At 34.4% G+C, this 20,911-nt stretch overlaps 1 protein-coding gene across 1 annotated transcript; it reads left to right on the top strand.

The window, feature by feature from the left end:
* Nucleotides 1-13,149: 13,149 nt before the first annotated feature.
* Nucleotides 13,150-19,631, top strand: LOC136987191 (uncharacterized). The gene is made up of 8 exons (XM_067284883.1): nucleotides 13,150-13,569; nucleotides 14,275-14,344; nucleotides 14,669-14,746; nucleotides 14,812-14,892; nucleotides 15,948-16,153; nucleotides 16,363-16,432; nucleotides 17,266-17,343; nucleotides 18,892-19,631. The coding sequence occupies exons 1-8, from the start codon at nucleotides 13,222-13,224 to the stop codon at nucleotides 19,629-19,631; spliced, it is 1,671 nt and encodes a 556-aa protein (XP_067140984.1). The 5' UTR covers nucleotides 13,150-13,221.
* Nucleotides 19,632-20,911: the final 1,280 nt, after the last annotated feature.

Below are 20,911 nucleotides of genomic sequence, written 5' to 3'. Positions count from 1 at the left end.
GGGAAAAAATCGACTATTTTAAGCAAAAATCCGATTATCCGGACGGCCCGAGGTTCCCGATTAATTCGGATAATTGTAGTTTCATTGTGTATACATTTCTTTTGCTGTGAGTTTATTATGTGTTAATATAAAAGGGAAACTGGAAATAGAAAGAAAGAATCAATTACTTTTCGTTAAGATAATCGATTACTGTAACTGAATCTTTCGTTAAAGTAATCGATTACTGCAATTATTTATCGAATTTCTTCAATAAATAATCGATTATCGATTATTTTATTAGATCGAGTATTGTGTATTGAACTCGATTATTAAAGCAAATCGTTAATGCGTAATGGAAATAAAAATAAATCGCTCGAGTGTAATCGATTAGCTGGATTTTCTTAAAATATATATATATATTTTTTTAATCGATTTTTTTTGTTAATTAATGCATATTTAACTGCATGCTAATGTTTCTACCCTCCCGAATAACCGCAGAGTCAGTCGATTTTTGAGTTAAAGCATTAATTGCCAGACCGACAGATCCACTTCCATTTTTACGAGGAAGAAGAAGTTGAAAAAAACGGACAAATCAATCCAAATATTCACCAACAGTCCACGCCGTCTAACGGGTAATCAACGAACTACTATTGTCTGAAAGGGATGGAACAATAAACGCAGGAATGTATAGCATGTTCCTTCTGCTACGATTTATGACATTGCCGACCTAATATTATCTGTGCTTTGTTTGATGTGTCTGTTCCTATTGGTCAGATAACAATGACATTATCCATCCCATTTGTTAAGGGGAAATGAACACCTGCTTGGAGAGAGTGAAAGCCACTTTCTCGCATATCAGATCAGGTGAATTATTAAAGGAAATATTTAATTAAACATACGGTGTCAGATAAACGATGAGACGATAACAGACGAGCTTGGATGACCTGATTAACTTCTATAATTAGTGAATGACTAGTCCCGATTAAGTAAAGTAAATTAAAATTATATAAAAATTATTCGTCCTCGTGATTAAGTAAAATGTGAGTAGGAAAAAATTATTATTATTTTTGCTAAATTAAAACACTAGTCTGTAGACAGAACGATGGGGTGTATGGAGTGGGAAACACGTGCAGTCGTAGCATGAAATGAAACGCCTGAAAAGGACAGTCTCGTACGTGAAACGAAGCTTTAAAAGTAGGGGGGAGAAAGTGAATTGAAACAGATAAGCGTGAAATAATGGGCATAAAATGGGTTAAATTAATTTCTAGAGCACGGAGAGATTAAACTTTACGTCCTTCAGAATTGTTCTAGCGCATTGTTTCAATTGTCCACGCTATTCGCTTCTCGAAATCAGAAATGGACAAGAACAGAACCGAAATAATCCTCCTCGACCACGTTCTGTAGAGAAAAAAAAGTGCAATAAAAGCAGATTTGTGCGATGTTTCTAGAAATTAATCGTTCAGAAAAATTACGAACGAGAGAAAGGAGACGTACCGAAGAACGTATCGAACGTGAATACATAAATCACACGAAACGAAGAGACTAAACACATGATTTAAACACGAGAAAATGGATAAAAATGAAGCATAAAAAGAAGGGGTAAAAGTCACGAAAAATATAATTTGCAAGGATTTTTTTCCGACAGACATTTAACGAATTCTAACAGAGTTACAGGTATTTGAATCGGTTAACAATATATAAAACGAGACCACCGCCACGACAGTCATTAAAGTGATACTACTTTCTTGATCCCTTAGGACCACCAACGAAGCATCGAGTGTCGGAATTGTTAGCAGCAACTAGTTCGACATAATGAAAGTAAAAAGAGAAGCTTTTCCCGATACAGGATGGCCTCCTCTTTAATGGAGGAGGAGGCCTTTGAGACAATCGTGATTGGAATAGATGCGAGGGACGAGATAAGATCTCGTAAAAACCAGTTAAGTCGCGCGAGCTTTTTCGGGATTACGTCCGGGAAAACGGGGGGGAGGGAAGCGTTTTTAGGAATTTTCAAAGGTTCCGGATGATAGATCAGAGAGTAATTTCGTAATTCTCCATCAATTTTTTCTTGTTCTATGCCGGCTATTTCAATGAACCATAATCAAACGCATCGCTGCTCCTTCTACCACGTGGTAATAAATGGTCCAATCGTGTGACTTCATGAATACATATTGGATTTGATGACACGTGACACGTACTTGTGACCAACACGTGCAACCGCCACTATTGTTGTCTTCATAGCAATTATGACGACATAGTTGTCCGATTAGCGCACGTGCTTGGTGAAACTAATCGGATTAGTAACGCTGCTGACGTCATCGATCAGTAACGTTTCGTCCATTTTACTGAAGGTGAACAAACAAGAAGCGAAAATATTAAAAAGTTAAATGTGCATTTTAAGCAGTGTTTTTGATTTATCGTCCGTCTTAACGAGGTTTGATTGATTCTTAGTAACGTTTATTAACGCTAGATGGCGGTAGACCGCCGGTTGAGGCTGTTATTAATTTTTATATTGTTCTTTCTAAACGTATACCACGTGTACTTTATTTTTGTCAGATTATTCCTATCATTTTTTAAATAAAATTTTGTTGTTCGTAATAAAAATTATAATAATTAAATTATTATTACTCAGTTTCAACAAAACTGTTATATAATTGTCACATGTACAGGCCTGTATATTGTCTGTCGCATGTAATTCTCTATAGAGAGATAGGCTATATATAATTATCACATTTATATAGGCATATACTGGACTGCAATTATTAAATTGTAGACCTATGAATTCCCACTGTCGTCCGTCCGTCTGTCCTTCGTTAATCTCGAGAACTGAGTTAGATGGACCAAAATCGCGAGCAGATATGAAAAGCTTAGGGGAGCGAAGACCCGACTAATTATATAAGAACTTCCGACAGAAACCGGAAGTCATGTGACTCTTTAAAATTAAAAATACGTTTAAAAATTGTAGCTCGGCATTACGACCGTGTCACAGTAATTAATTGCTCGTTAAAGTTTAAAAAATAAAGGTAAAACTAAGTTTAAAATGTTAAAGTAGTAGCGAAGTTTGTAGATTCAAATTTCAATTTCTCTATTGTTTTTTTTTTCCCCACGAGAAGAATGTCATCAACATGTCTGTCTTCACGCATAATTTCACCAGATCTGTATCTACGTGCAGACATAATTTTTATAGGAAAAAAAAGAAACTAAAAAAAGGTGTGTGTGTGTGTGTGTGTGTGTGTGTGTAAGAGAGAGAGAAGAGGTTAATTGTATTTAACAGACGAAAACGGAGGAGGTAAAAAAACGTGTTAAGTAAAAATTAACAGATCAGTTTTAGGATGTTAATTAGTTAGTTTCGGCGATGTAATCTCTTAATATTGGAGACAAACCAAATGTTGTAGATCCATCAAACTATTTTCATTGCATAGTCTGACATTTAACTGTCTTATGACTTCATCTGTTTGCTTGGCATATATATTTTAACTAAGGTGTGCTTGGAATGTGTATTTAATCGGCGGTATTTGTCGGCTAACTACAAAGAGCAAATTCTTGAAATTTTAAGACTAATTACTATATTTTAAGGTCCTGAAGGATCGTTCAAATCTGTCTTTTCTTCTCTACTCTCCGAGATACTTCACTAATAACTCTTTCTAGATGATAATTTCGATAACAGGACTATAACGGATAGCGGGTGTTAACGTCCTAAACGATAATTACGTAAAACACACAATTAAAAAAATGCTAAAAAGTAAAAAATAATTTAAAAAAAAGAAAACTCTTTAGCAATTTTAAGAATGCTTAATGGGAATTTTATTCTTTGTACGTATTCATTGTTCCTTACTTAACAAAACAATTGTTAGCTTTCACAGCCAACTCCTTCTTAGTCTATAATTTATTGATATTTGTATGTTTTTTGTACAGCATTGTTATAAAATAAAATGTATTAAAATTAGTTTTAACCTCATTAAAATTTTTTAAATAAATTTTTTTCAAACGATAAATTTCGTTTCTAACGTTAAGAATGGCGTGGATCTTCTAAGTTTAGGACAACGTCACCTCTTTTAAAAACCCGAATTGTCTTCTTTGCTTTCGCTAAATACAAACTACCGGATACAAAGGAACTTGCGAAGACAGAAAAACCAAAACAAAAGGGTCTAACTACACAAGGATTTTACAGTAAAACAAGGAGACAAACACTTAAACAAGAGAAAGGAAATTCAAGTGGATAACGCAAACACTGCCAACAATTGTTATCCAACAACGCACCCTTTCATTGGTCGAAATGATCTGAATAAGGTAACCAATTGTCACTCTTCCTAAACTGACGTAAAAACAGATAATAATAAAGACTAGAAGAGAAAACAGAAAATTGTCTACCGGGAATCTCTCTCTTAAACGTCGCAGCTAATTGAATTTCGAATATCAGACGTGGGGTGTTAAAGTTATAAATTATACACGTGAATATTTGTTTACTCATTCCACCAAGACCGAGCTCGGTGTCAAGTTCTGACCTATGCGTGTATTAAGTTGGTGTTAATTCCCTGGAATGGTCTGTTTGAGTATAGCCAACTAAAATATAACCGAGTTATTAATGAATGCGATAATATTAAAGGGGTTAGAAGCGAGTTAAATCCATCTCTTTATAGTTTAACATTAAGTTACTCATTAATATCTTAAGTCCCAGCTAAAATTGGAATAGTTGAAATAACTTTATCGTTGAATTACATGCCGAATTTCGTTGGGAAAAAATCTTTTCGACTGTTAATTATTTGTAGTATTTTCAGTGAAAATACTTCTCGTCGTCCAATGACTATTTTCGAAACAATAGATTGTAAAGAAAGGTAAAGGGGAGTAAAAAAGCCAGACAGGAGAATGATAAATTGCTACAAGAAAATGACGAAAGGGACATCAACAAAAATAGTTTTATCCTCACTCGACTCGTTGTTTACGTAACTTTTTGGTGATTGGTGCCTGTGACTAATGTTGAAACGGTGTGTCGACAGCAACAGGATACTCTGCATTTCCTTCGAATGCTTTTTATTTGTAAACTTAACACCAAACAAAAAGATATCGTTTACAAAACTGTACTGTTTAATTAATTATCTAGACACGTCTTAAAGCTGTAATTTCGTTGTAGTATTTATATCTAAATAATAATTCGCAACACCTTAAAAAAATAACTAGCGACCAGTTGTGTAACTTTCCCGGCAAAACATTTAAAATTTGCGTGGCGCCATCTGTTACGATATTTTGTAACTTTTAAAAATTTTTTTATATTATAAAATGGCAAAAAGCTTAATTTTGATGGTAGAGACAGTTTTTTTTGTTTTTAAATTGTACATGCGAATAACCGAGTGAAATCTTGGTTAACCACTCGAGATACGATACGTGACCTCCTCTATCTCCCCACCTACTGGACCTTCAACTACTGAAATTTAATAGCATCGATGCCTCTAATTCGTGAACCTCCCTGTGAAATGTCAGTAATTTTCGACTAAAAGGCACCGGAGTTATTAAGCTTCAAAGCGGGTAAACAATATCGTGCACCCCCATACATTATCATCCGTACATACAGAAGAAAACACCAAATTTATTTGAATTTCTCAATGTTTCAAGCTCCGCTGAATCCAAAAATGCAAAAATCTTCGGGGCAGGGAGTTCATTTTTGACCAATCCCCATACTTTCCTTCTGTTATATATAACAGCGAGGAATGTAATTGAGAAGTATTGGATTATTCTAATTATGTGGGAACTGGTAAGAAATTATGGTTTAGAGTTTATTAAGAAGAATATGAACAGAAAAAGCACCCCCCCAAAAATCCAAATTACACCAAACACAATTGACTGTGTCCTCCAGTTAATAAATATGCCAACAATAAATAAATAAATAAATAAAAATTTAATTTCCTACCTATATTACGGCATTTACATCCAAGAATCCACCCATTACATGCACCTACAAATCAAGAAAAATTACATTGTCTAGAAACCCAATAAAGAATTATAGCATTGTCGTTTAGTGTTTATACTTAAATTTTAATACTAAATTTAAAAAATGAAAAAATGAAAATAAAAAATTAAGTTTTAAATCTTGTTAAAATTATTTCTAAATTTACAAATTCTTGAAAAAAGTTTCTCAAGAATTCATTCATTAAATGACGTCATTCATTAAATGACACGTCATTTAATGAAATCTATAATTTCATATTGGTAGTATGTAGCGCCATCTAGGTGTGATTAATTGAATTATTATATTCATTACAATTGAATTCATATTATGATTTAAAAAATAACTAAAAAATAAAATAATAAAGAATTTTCTTTAATATAATTAAAATTCTCAATTAATTGATATTAAATTAAGTAAAATGGTTTCGGAAATAAAATTTAAGATATAAATGACATATTTTTGTGTTATTAATGACATTATTTACACCAGTTGCGTTATTTAATTATAATTTTAATTATCTTCAAATATTAAAGCAATATTGCAGAAAATAAATATAAATCAAACCTGCGAACAACGTCCACTGACGGGAACGTACAAAATGGCCGTCTTTCGGAGGTTATTTTGAATGTATTTTTTATTAAAAAAAAAAAAAAAAAATTCTGAGAAAAATTGCCAATGTTTAGTGTGGTCGTTGTTAAGAGGTTAAAGTAAATACAGTATTAATTAGATACTTTTAAGGCTTATTATTAATAAACTTTGATCAGCATGGTTATAACAGGAACTGTGGAGCCAAAACAGCAACACTAAATAATTTATACACATCTTACATAGTTACTTAATCAAAACACTAAAAATTCTAAATAAAGTAGGCCTATATTATTATTTACAAATGAACTTAGCTTTAAAAACACATGAATATTGGTCATAATAAACAAGTATCTAGAGAAGATATATCATATAAGATCGATGGTACAGAAGTTTTCTTTGTAGAGGACATTATATATCTAGAATTAAAATTTGATAATAAAAACGGAAACTTATAAGAACGGAATATTCTCATCTTTCGTTTTAGACAGGTTTTACTATATTGCTTGAAATACACTTAATATTATAAACGGAAAAGAGATCGAGTGATATGTTTTGCGTACGATTTGGCTCGTTACAGACCTGCAAATTTTAGGGATGCAGCCAGAAACTTCTGAATACGGGCCACCCGCATAGCTGACGGCTTGTGTAGACTTAATATGGGTACTGTACGTAGGCTACAGTAAAAAGGCAATAGCTTAGAAACACTAGCAGCATATTGTGCAAGAAGCTGCCATACAAATATAGATGTTCATGTCATACGCCAATCTTTGAAACAGTTGATAACGCTCAACAAAAAAAAAAGGCTGAACACGAACAAGTAGTAGGCTTATATTCGTTTATTATAATTTACCTCGTAATTGTTCATGCAGCCTAGCATTTGAGTATAATACGCATGTTTTCTGTTTCATCCACTGCTTGTGACATTTGTTTAAACTCGAGTGGAACAGTAATGGGGCTGGCAAAGAGAGACAGTGTGGAAGACTTCATCCCTTATGGCGTGTGGTTAATATTTTTTACCTATAATAATGATAATAATCTTAATTCTACTTAGAGAAACTTAATATTAAAGTTTTCTTAGGAATGTTATAAGATTAACTTACTAAGTTACTATGTGATTTGCTTAATGATAAAGCCTACTACAATTCTGGAAATTTGTTTAAAAAATAAATAGAGCGGCCCTAAAGATCCTATATAGGAGAATGCATCCTGGTTAACTGATCATTTTTTGATAGAGCTTCGGCGTGTTAATATACAATGGAGAGAATGGGTACTTGTATTTTAAACGCAAGACTAAACTACATGGCAATTGGCCTTGAGGCATTGTGGAATGTTCTGAGCTCCGTCTTGCAATAGTCCAAGATCTAAAAATAGTTATCAAGGATCTGTAATGACTTCCAATCATCATCATGGTAAATGAAGACACATTCTAACTCTTTAGAATGTGTCTCTATTTACTGGGCTTGTAAAAGAAACCCCCATAATGGGGCAGCCGGGTGATGAGGGATGGGGCTTCACACCTAAATGAAGACCAGTAGAACACGAAGAAAAACATTTTTGCAAAGAATAGAGAACATCATACAGATAACTTCTAAATTGCATGTTAGGGAAGACCGTAGCGCACTTTATAGATTTAAATAAATAGCTCTTTAGGGCCACCGAGAAGTGGGACCCAAACAGTTGTTTCTTTAGCCCTATCCTGGAGATTTTTTCCGACCTGAAGAAAACTTACAGGCCCTACGTATTTAATATATTAAAACAAAAGGCAAAATGGACTGGGGTAGAGTGGGTCTCTTTTCCTCGACTCAAGCTCCTGCAGCTCTTCTAAACAGACTTCAATAAGTAATATTCTTGCGAAGAACAGCATGTTTACCCGGAAAACTTCTCTTTTTTCCTCCTCACCTCAAAATCTATTTTTCTTTTTATACATTTAAATCGCGTAAGGATGAAGTGCTTAAATCCTATAAAAAATGATTTTAATTAATTTGAGATAATATATTGTCATTATTAGCTAACTTGAATCACTTATAACTCCTAATCACATTACTACTTAAAATTACCAAAAGCCTTTAATCGAAGTTAACTACTGCATCAAAAATACCAAAATGGCGGAATATTTAAACCAGACGATAAATTTCTACAGCGCGCACGGTATAGTATTATAGTTTAAACACAGATGGCGCGATTAGAGCTGACTCATTATTAATTTAAATAGTAAATTTTTCAGAAAAAAATGAAAATTAATAAGTGTTTTTTATTAATTTTCGTAATTTTTTGGTAATTTTATTAATTTTATTAATTATTGAGTTATTTTCGTATTCCTTTCGTATTTTTATTTAAATAAAAATTCTATTTATTTTGTAAATGTGTTATCATATATAAAGATTAAATGAATTAATTAACAGTGAAGGAATTAACCGGACAGTTTATTTAAAATCATTTAAATTTTTCAAATAAAAGCAAACATTAATAAAATAAAAATTATTACGAAATAAAACAAAATTTAAAAACATATCCTTATTTATAGAAGCTTTGATTGGTTGAAATAGTGTGCATTTTTTTTATGTCAATTTGACATAATCTCTACAGGTAAGAAGCGTTAAAAACTGACGTCAGATTTACGTAATAATGTTCACTATCTTAACCAATCGAATAAACTTTGTTAACGTAGCGCCATCTGTTTTTACTTCAAATATTTAAATATTCAACTTAATGTATACACAAAACATTTAAAATATTCAAAAGTAAACCAATAAAATTGTAAAGGAATAAATAACAAAAATTAAAAAAGACGATTTTTATAGTTTTTAACATGCATATTTTTTATTATTTCACCGATCCAACTGGACATATGACACGTGACTACTCTTCGGACCCACCAGTAACCAAGTAGTTCCGTTCCCGGAACACTGGGAGTTCGGGCGTCGCCAGGACGGGCTGGCCACGTGGAATTTTCCAGGTTTTCTCCACGTCTGAATAGGGGCCAATTACTCTTAAAAGACCTCCCGGAAGATGTTTTTTTCCGCGTAACGACAATCATAAACTCATACTATTACGTCACACCAGTGGCGTAGCATAATGGGGGCGGCAGGAGCGGCCTGCCCCGGGAGGCACTTTTAGGAGGCGGCATTTTTTCACAATAAATAATAATAATATCTTGTAAAAATTTGAACCATTTCACTTCACATTTTTGTCGCACCTACGATTGAAATGAGCACGGAATTTTTTATTACTTATTCTGCGACAAAACTGGGAAATTCCTTTTCTTTAAATGAATGTATAATAATGACATCTTGCTCATTGTAGCGATTGACAACATCGTCTGTACTGACTTGTAGGGATTCCCCGTATTTTATTTAAAAGGGCGACGAAATTTTCCTTCGTTACACTTTACCACGGGGCGATATAGCCTTGAAGCTCATGCTTAACTAGATGATACGACCCCTCTTCCTATTCCCCGGCCTTTAATTATAAAAGACTAACAGCATTCGATGCTCAATTTATAGTAAATCTCCCAAGTTTCAAAGATTTGGTTCATCTGGTTCTGAGATATAATGCAAAATAGACACAAGCACACAGGCAAACACGACTTTGTGAGGATTTTTTTTTTAAATATATATTTTGGCTCCTGGAGTATCAAAACGTCGAGAAATGAAAAAACCGAAGGGGGGAGTTAAAATCTGACCGACTACTTCCCTGTTATATTTACAAAATTCGGGAAAATAATATTTATCTTAATTAAGTATTAATAAATTAGAAGACGAGTCTGCCCAAAAGGATAACTGGACCATACTCTCGTGGAGAAAACCCAAAAAATTCCACGTGACCAGCCTGTACAGGTGACGTTCGAACCCACTATCGAACTATCCAGTGTTCGGGGAACCGAACCACTTGGCCTCTGGTGGGCCATTATCCGTTTATAAATTCCACTAATCGTTTAATTGTTTATTATCTTTCTTATTAAAAACTATATCAGTACATTTTATATTTATATTAACATAGATCAATTATAAACAGAAGAACGTATGTTTACATTTGGAACGAAATTCCACGAACTGGATCTAGCTACTTCTCTTCTATGGCTGTTATATAACAAGAAAAATATGGCAATCGTTCAAAAAATGATCTTTTATCAAGATTTCGACATTTTTGAACTCGGGAGACTGTCGAAAAATGCAAGAAATAGATTTACTTTCTCCCCTTATGTATATACGAGTTTGTATAGAAGGCGCGATTTTCTTCACTTAAGCTTTATAATTCGCTTGCCTTTTGTCGAAAATTTCTGTTTTGTTGGTAAAAGGTTTAGTGTGAAGGTCACATGAGGTATCTGGAGTGAGGTTAGACTTAATGGAATTAATAATATAAAAAATAAAAACTCGTAACAAATAGCGCCATAAGCAATTTTAAGGTTTGGCCAGGAAAGTTACGTAACTCGTTTCTGGACTTTCTTTTATAAGAGGTTAAACGAACCATCCTGTCTACTTGATATAAACGAAAATTCTTATATTTAATTTAAGAAAATCTCTAATTTAATACCGTATTAGCCCGAATAAAACGCGATATTTTTCGACCATTTATTTTCCGTTAAAAAATCGACTCGCGCTAAATTCGGGGTTTAAGTAATGAAATGTAATATAAACAAGGACATTTTCCTACAGAGATTGAAATGCGACTGAACGTCAGACCTAGCTCGACCGACCCCTTCAAAACAACCATGTGATCTAGTTAGTAGGCCTGCGCTTTTGTTTGCATAGCGCTACTATAGTAAGGCTATGTCTCCGCTTGTTCGAAGTTCATTAGTCACGTGATGTTTGGACCTCCTTTTAGTGACGTGGGCTCTCACAGACGCCATTTTTTATCTTAAAATTGTGAAATTTTTGGCTTCGCTCGAAAAATTATTATTACATCTTTCTTTTCTTTATTTTCTCTACTTTTAAACAATGTAAAATATTTCTATATTGACAAAAATGCTTTATTTGTGTCGAATTTAATGTAATTTGATACGTAAAACGCAAAAAATAAACATATCAAATTTCAACTCGCTGTAATTTATCTAATGTTTCACCGATTGCCATCGGGTTTGTTTGTTAATGGGGAAGAAATATGACTCATTCAAGTTAAGTCAGTAGAAATTTCGTACTACTGCGAGAAAATTTGTCAATAGACCCGCTTTACCCCTTAACGCGAAAGTCAATAAACGCTGTAAATAAACGCGTTGTAAATCGACCAATTGACTAAGTTTTTATTTTGTTTTACTCAGAAAAATGTTGTGTTTAAGATTTAACAGATATTTTCTTTACATTTTTACACATGAATTTTATTTTTAATTTTTATGTGATATAGTCGTGTGTTAGGCTTAACTCGATCATTGACATGAATGTAACCTGTGTTATTAGCTATAAATATCTAAATAAATGCTTATCTGATTGAATTTTACTTTCTTTGAATTTTTTTATGAGTATTATTTTTTTTTCTAAATATCTTTATGAAAATTTTGGAGTAGCGTTAAATTCGGGGTCGCGTTATATTCGGGCTAATACGGTAATTAAAGATGTTTCAAACATGTGTTGTTTGTCAATCCCCTTGCACGATTTAATTTTATTCGTCGATCCTTTTCTACACTAATATTAAGACAAGAATAAATTGCAAATAGGAATCCACAATAATATTTATTAAACATAAATTAAAATTAAAAAATGGGTGTTTATTTTACTAAAATACAAAGGTATATCAATTATTATTATATGAATATAGTTATAATATAATTGCATTTGTGTATCGAATTCAAAAGAAACCATAGCGATTTCTCGACACCCTTATCATGTAATGAACTCTTCGGATTGCAAACGTTTAAGGTGCCAAGTCTCGAGTTACTTGAGTAGCAACTCGAATGTGTTGAGAATTCGTGTGTTCCTAAATTCATCGGTGAATCCCAAGTGATGTCGCGATGAGCATCCATGAAAGGGAGAATAGGAACGGGAGTGTGATAAACATGACTGACTCTTAGAATACAAACAATCGTATTTTGTAGCGCATAAATTGCAGTTTATATAAGAAACACAGAATGTTCTGAAAGTGAGGAAGAGTTACTTATTTGGAAGTTTTACTCAAATTTCTACAGAAAATTCTCCACGTGTCAAAAACACGCTTTTCTTGCTATACGCCATCTTGGCACCAGCTTTACAGATTGGAGAGTTCGATGCCACAGCGGTGCAAATTAGAAACGCTTTTACTAAAACACATCGGCGAATTTATGAACACAAGGAGTATCACGTGGTACCAAATCGTTCGGTGAAACCATTTACCGAATGAGTTCGTGACACGCAACACTCCCAACACATTCGTGTTGTTACTAGAGACTGGGCACCCCGATTGGTAATCCCTGCTTTAAAACGCCGACACTCCAGGAAAAAAAAAGAAAATTGAATATGACAAATAATTAATGTTAAAATGTAACGATTGTGATGTTGAAACAAGGAAATAAATCAATTTGTTTCGCTTTGAAATTCTCAGAAACACTTAACGTTGTAAAAAGAAAAAAAAAAAAAAAACACGAGACAGATACCCATCAACAGACGACAGAAGTATTTATATTTATTAACAGATAAGTACTTACTAAGAAACGAAAGTTTCGTCTTCCTGCTTGTTATATAAGAACTCTCGATCAGCTATACTTCAAAAACCAATAAGCAAACTCCAATTTTTCTCGTCGTTTCATGGACAAAATGGACGATTCTTCTATAATAACTTCTCGACTTCACTTTAGAATTATTTACTGTTTAATAGTTTTATTATTAGTGATATCGGCATTTAATTCGTACTTATATCTTAATTATTCATTTAATTCTAATTGTTCCGGCTCGATTAACTTGCAACCAAGAGCTTACGAAAATGACGTCAAAAAATTAGAAGATCGTTTTAATACTTTTTACGAGATATGGCGAGATAGATTGAAGAAAAGATCGTCAAATCAACAGAGCCGATGCCAAATCAAGATTTATATAGAAACCGAAAAGGATCAGTTTCCTGATAGTGTATTGTTAACTGACAGGTATTGCATAAAGGTAATTAAGTTTAATATTAATTAATTATGTTGTAAGTGCCCACTAGTGGCCGAGTGGTTGAAACCACCGAACACTGGTAGTCAGTTGCGAGTTCGAGCCTGGCCAATGCACTGATCGCGTGGAATTTTCTTGGTTTTTTTCAAGTTATTAACACCTCAACAGGGTCCAGTTTCCCATAGAAAGTCTTCCCGGAAGGACGGGAAGACTTTTTATGAGAAAACCCAAAAAACTCCACGTGATCAGTGCATTGACCAAGCGCGAACCCGCAACCAAATACCAATGCTAGATGGTTTTATCCACTCTGCCATTGATGGACCTGGTTGGGTTCGGTTAGTACAAAATTCTACGTCGACCTGACGTCGTCTCTTTAGGTTTAAAGTGATCAAAGACTTTAAACTCTTTCTGCCCTGTGATGCCAAGAAGGCCATTTTTATTATACCCACAATAGACCGGCCAACCGAGAAAGGATGGGGCCCGACGTATCCGGACGAATCACCCCAAAATTCTTGAAATCTTTTCGACCAGTCCGGATTCGATTTCAGGCCCTCTATTGCAGTAGGCTGCTACCTTAACCGCTCGGCCACAATCGAGGATTAAAAAACTGACACCAAATCGACGTAGAAGTTTGTACTGCTTGGACTTAATGGACAAACCTTGTATATTAATTACAATTAATTATTAATAGTAACTGTATAACAATTCTAGGAATCTACACTCGAAAACTATTTTCCGCGGGAGGCTAATTACAGCGTAAACCAAACTCTACGACTACAAGGTATTCTATAATTAACGAAATTAATATGCATGATTTTCGTCACGAAGATGTAATTTAAAAAAATTGAATGACTAAGTCCAGGAAATCAAAATTATTTTTTATTCAGCTTCAACGTTTATGGCCATCCTTAATTGCAATAAACATGAACTAATGATGCACAAGAAGGTCGAGTTGTTAGATTCGTGTAGGGTTGATTTCTATTCGCTATAATTTCAGAACGATCTTAAAATGGCCGACAACGTTATTGAATAAAACTTATTTTGCATTTCCTGTACTCAGACCTTTGGGTTTTTTAAATATATACATTCATTTGGCATTTTTCAGTTGTCAAGAAAGATGTAAAACGTGAAATAAAACGTCAAGATGGCCAAAAAGACCATCAGCACAGTGGAACAGAATATGGTAGATAAGTGAATTCGGTTTTCAGTATTTCGGTTTTCGATAAACAATTCAATGTTTGCTTTCAGAGAAACTGGTGAATTCAGTAATGTCTGACGAAGGTTGGATATCAAACAACAAAGACAGAATAGGAAGCTGGAGTAAATCAGGTAAACAGGGTCTTTCTAAAATTCTTTTCGTCGTGTGGGCACTAAAATAGCATTTCTAGTAAGTGAATTACGAGTTTAGTAGGCCCACAGTTGGGTGGTGAGGGACGGGAGTGGACATATTCGGATGGATCATTCCGAAAAAAATTTCTAGGGATTTTCGACTTATCCGGATCCTTCAGAGCAGTGTTCTTTAACCTTTTTACATCTGCAGACCGGCAAAAATAGGCATAGTATTTCGCGGACCGCACGCGGCCGCGCTGCTACGGGAAGGAGTCCAGCCACAATCGCTCTAGTTAATGCGCATGCATTGCTTACGTTAATATATTGTTAAAATGTGCAGGGATAAAATATTATTTACCCGAATTTCGGGAAATATCACAGATAACGTAATTAAGTATTGTCCTAAACGTACTCCATCTTTCTTTTCTGTATTTCAAGTTTACTTCAATTAGGTTAAAATTGAAGTTATAGTATATATTTATGATTCAAATGAGCTAGAATATACTACATAGAGTGACTAAAGCAACGCCGTGTTTGAGGAAAACTGAATACACGTCCGCCATTTTTCTTTTAGTCAAGGGAAATGACATTTGTATTGTTTAAAGGCGACGAGCTAGAATATTCCAACTCGTTGATAGTACTATTAATTACAAGTTTAAAAGCTTATTATTTTGTTATTACAAAATTTCCTGCTATTGTACGAAATTTTTGGTTAAAGAACACCGTTCTGGAGCCACCTTAACCACTTGGCCCCCCAGCCGTATTACACGTATAGTACTTACAAGTTAAGTATATTTAAAATACGATTTTTTTTTAATTCTCAAGACGTTTAATGAATCGAATAATTAATAAGAGGCTCAGTCGAGCTTCCTCATAACAGAACCCACACACAATATAATGTCTGTGATTGCTCTTCTGAGAGTAGTTAAATTAAAAATCTATAAATAAAAACTATCATAGCAAATGCCAATTGTAATTTCGAACTTTTATTACCTTTACTAATCATTTTAATCTCGAATTATTAAGAGTTTTTGAAAATTCTTTGCATTTTACAGATTGCGCAGAATTGATTAAAGAACTGTCACGTCTTTACCGTGATGAAATCGAGAGATTAGCGAATCGGTTAAACTCCTTCGAGGGGATTGTGCAAAATAAGTTGAATAAAACAGGTGAAATTGCAAGTAATTGCGAAATCACAGCTTTTCCACAAGCGATAAAGGTGCACGGAACTTATTCGCTCACTGGTAATTTCTGTGTCGAGGTAATTGTATTAAAAATATTTTATTAACCGATTAACATTCGTTTTACTCAAGTATACAAAGGCTCATTGCTTATGACTCTAACCCGAGTTTTAGTTTCGAATGCGGAACATTCGAATTACAATCCTTAATGTAGACTTTTATATTTATAATTTACATGTATACGATACATTCGCATTTTATTTAAAAACAATTTTTGATGTAATTTTAGAAATCTTCGCTTAAGAAATACGTTCTACAAACAGTCGACTTGTGTGAAAAATTCAATCGAAGACAAGGAGGTAATCTTACTTATTGTAATATAAATTAAGATCGAGTTAGTACTGGATATCTATCGAATTAAATCGATTTACAGTAGAATCTCTGTTGTCTGTCGCTCTCCAGTCCAGACATGTCCAGTAATCTGACTCCCGTCAGTCCGATATATGTCGGATTACAGAGACTCTACTGTACTTTTCGTAGGGACCGCCCACTAATTACGTGTCGAGTTTAAAGAAGAGATGAAGATTGATAAAAGTATATCGTTTTAACGATGGGGAGGGAGAGGATGGAGGCATTGTCTACGTGGACTTTTTAACTGGCATAAGGGACCTAAAAATGCATTTTTAGCATGCCCATTATAAGGTCGGCTAAGCCCCTAATGAGGAGGCTAGATGGTGAATGGGATTCGACATATTCAAACGGACTTCCCTAGAAAATTTCAATGGGTTTTTCGAGCCTTCCGGAGTCGATTCAGGGGAGGAATTTTGCCTAATGTACATCATGTACAAAATAAAGAGGGATGGGGTCAAAAATGACTGAAAAATTGTACACGTAATTAATGGACGATGTTCTTCTGCTTTTAATACCGAAATGCTTTAAGAAGCACGCAGTTACATTACATGACTCGAAACATCAATTAAACAAAATCGTTCGTAATTTGTATCAATGCAATTATTTGTATTTTTCTACTATTCTTTATTATTATTATTATTTTAGAAAATGCTGAATAAATAAATAAATAAATAAATTTGACTGCACAACATTTGAATACGAAAGATATTTCGGTTCTTAAACGTAAACGAGTTTGTGCTTTATATTTTCACTTAAAGAGAAACAATAATTATTTTTTCAGGTCAGAAAGAGGGATCAAGACAAGTTATTTCAAGATTTCCAGAAATAAACATTCCTTCGGATGACAGTAAACCGGAAGGTAAAATAATTCATTGTTTAAAGCTAGTTTTGATGTTTTAATAACAGTCTAATGCGATCCTGGTAATATCCCAATGGCCATTTTTTAAATAATTAAGTTGTTTATAAAATTGATGGAACGTTATCATAACGTGACTTCCCTCTACCTCCCACCCACTCGACCTTTAACTACCAAAATTTTATAGCATCGATTTCTCTATTGCGCAAATCTCCCTGCAAAATTTCAGAAAATTTCGACCAAAGGCACAGGATTTATTAAGTTTTAAATCGAGTGAACAAAATTTTGCCCTCCCACCAGCGCCGGATTAAGCCTCTAGCGGGCCCCTAGACAAAATTTAAATTGGGGCCCTATTTAAATAAGTTGCTTCTAAACAAATCTTATATAATGTGACATTAGCGTAGCTAGCATGGGTGACACCCGGTGCGGATATCGTGGTGTCACCCCAAGTCACACCGTAGTGTCACCCTTTTTAACTCTTTTATAAAACACTATTGAATTGTAATATCTTCGCACTCGAGCAACTTGAACGCTACATCGAATATGCGATGTCGCGACGTATACGTTTAGATTTAGAAAATAAATCATAACCATACCACGAGAGGCGGCCCTAGGAATATTTCTAGATGGTGCGAGAGATCTCGTGGGAGAGATTACTTCTGACGCACGGATGGCTGTTGATCTCTTTTTTTTTTTTTTTTTTTTTTTTTTAGGCAATGGCTAATGAAGCCGGGCCCCTCCGAATTACGGGCCCTAGACATTTGCCTACTTTGCCTATTCGATAATCCGGCCCTGCCTCCCACACACATCCACACAGAAAAAAATTGAGGTTTTTTTCATTTCTGGACATTTCAAAGACCCCGCGTAATGGTCAAACATGGGGTTATTTTTGGATCGATTACCCTCTATTTTATGTAACATATAGAAAAGTAAACGCTATAACATGTATCCCTTCGTATTACGCACTTTCCCAGTGGCCGAGCGGATAAAAACCACCGAACAGTGATAGAAACACCAAACAGCCAAACGGTTCTGTTTGCTAGTAGTACGGTCGTGGGTTCGTGCCTCACCAGGACGGGGTGGCTACGTAAAGTTTTTCGGGTTTTCTCCACGTCTCTAATGCCTAAATTGAGGCCAGTTACTCTTAAAAGACCTTCCGGTAGGCATTTCCCGCGACTCCTCGCAAGTAATTTCGTATGGTCAAGCAGAAAGCTTCAGCCGGCTCGGCTGAAGCTTTCTGCTTCAACTTGCTTCCGAGGATAAGCGACTACGCAATAACCTCCACGTTAACCCCGATATTAAAGAGAAAGACTTGGTCGGGGGTTCGAGCCCGGCCAACTGACCAGTCAAGTGAAATTTTCGGGATTTTCTTCAAGTTTGTAAAACTTAAATACGGGTTCTCGAATGAAAGTCCTCCCGGCAGGCATCGCCCACGTGTTTTGTTGCCATATACAAATAACCAATTTCTTAGTCTAACCGATTAACTTTCGGCTTATAACCGAGAGCAAGAACATAATTTAGAAATTAATTGCATTGTGTTTCTATTAATAGACTGTGTCCTGGAGAAGATCGAAGAAGAATCTATTTTCGAAATTCCTGATGAGGTTCGGGGTAAATCTTTTCTTTTGACCACCGATCCGTTCGGAAACGATTCCGAAAACGAATTTAGCGTTTGGATAAAGGAATTTCTCACACCCGATATAACAGAATACAGATTCAAAACATCTGGCCAATACGAAATCGCCAGTCGTGGCACATTACCCAACGAATTTTATAAATATGGCTTCTTATACAACGGAAGTTTCTTCAGCGAATACAAGGAAGAAAAAAGAATCGCCAAATACAGTTTGATGACAAACGAAACGTCGAAGGTGAAAGAGCTGGACGACGGTTACTTTTTCAACGACAAGCTGATCTTCTTTTACGCGGACGAATATGGCGTCTGGACTTGCTACTACACTCGAAATAGCTCATATGTAGTGTTGAGGATCGATCCGAAGAGTATGGCCATTCTGTCGAAGCAGATCGTTCCCGCCAATTGTTACTTATACAGGTTTTTCGTCGCATCTGGCAGAATTTACTGCGTCTTAGAGCATAAAGACGAGATTACTTTATTATCGGATTTCTTCTCGAGAGACAATCGAAACGTTTCTATAAATTTCCACCCCGACGAATTCCCTCGTCATCGTTATTTCTTTTCTTACAATTATAGGAGTCGATATCTTTATGTTTATGACGAAAACATATTTCTGAGATACAAATTATACTTTAATTGTTCGAATCAATGTTAATAATTTCAATTGAGATTCTGTTATTTTGATTAAATATTTACAAATGATTTCCTATTCTTTCCAATTTAATATCATTTGCATATATTAAAATTTGTCACTAGAAAATGATTCTAATAAATTCTATTCAATATCAGACTTCGAATACATTTTCTTTTGAAAACTCTTTCGGCCCTGAGAGCCGGTGTCCGACTCCGACCTTACCCTTTTTTTAAAATGTCACACTACGATTTCTTTTATAACAAAGATACCACTGAGTATCCGAATATTTTTACGTAAAATCTCTCGTACTAAACTTGATGGCGAAAAGAGAAAGATGGATATAACGAATTTCCCTTAAAAAACTTTCGTTTAATGTTACCCTAGGTATACAAAATGGCGGCTCGTCTCTGACTCCAGCATACAGAAGCGAGGAAACAGTGGGGACGCACGTTTTCTAAACCTAACCTATTCTAATAATTCAGTTGCTAATAATTATGGTAATTTATTAGAATAGGTTAGGTTTAGAAAACGTGCGTCCCCACTGTTTCCTCGCTTCTGTATGCTGGAGTCAGAGACGAGCCGCCATTTTGTATACCTAGGTTAACATTAACCAAACTTTCGATTACATACAGAAACACACCGAAATAATTCCACTTTTATTAGTCAAATAATTAATTGGTTTTAAGTTTAATTATTTTCAAGAAAAATTAATTCAATAAAACACAAAAAATGACGAAATGACAAAATTTGATGAATGACGTAAAATAGTTTCTCCTGCTCCAGCTACAACGGGAATTAACTATTTCCTCTATACTTCAGTAGGAAATGAACTACTCTCTGTATGCTTCAGCGTAGTCAACCGCGACTGTTGAATAAACTAAAGTAGGCCTATACAGAGAATAGCTAAATTCCTACTAAAGTATACAGTAGAATTTTAAAATATGAAATTTGTAATTAATCACTTGAACCGATGAGGACAATCCTGTTCCAGGAATTTAAACCAGTGGACAATAAGCTGAAACAATCTATTAATTACATTTTTCAGTTCTCTCTTCCTAAAAGTGAAAGAGGAAACTGAAAAATGATTGTTGCTGTTAGATTCTGATCTCGGTTTTATTTTTTCGTTGTTTTTTTATTGACTGTTTTAAGACCAAATTATGTTATCGAAACTATAATAAATAGTCATAAATAACTGGAAATCAATAAAAGGACATGAAAAAATTAATTACTCGAAAAGACAATTGATATCCAAAGTAAAACATGAAATGTAAAAGAATATTGCGCCAAGTAAAAATTATGGC

The sequence above is a fragment of the Centruroides vittatus genome, unplaced genomic scaffold, assembly GCF_030686945.1.
Source record: "Centruroides vittatus isolate TY-2023 unplaced genomic scaffold, ASM3068694v2 scaffold_149, whole genome shotgun sequence".
Lineage (NCBI taxonomy): Eukaryota > Metazoa > Arthropoda > Arachnida > Scorpiones > Buthidae > Centruroides > Centruroides vittatus.
This window is presented reverse-complemented; position numbering and strand designations above follow the sequence as displayed.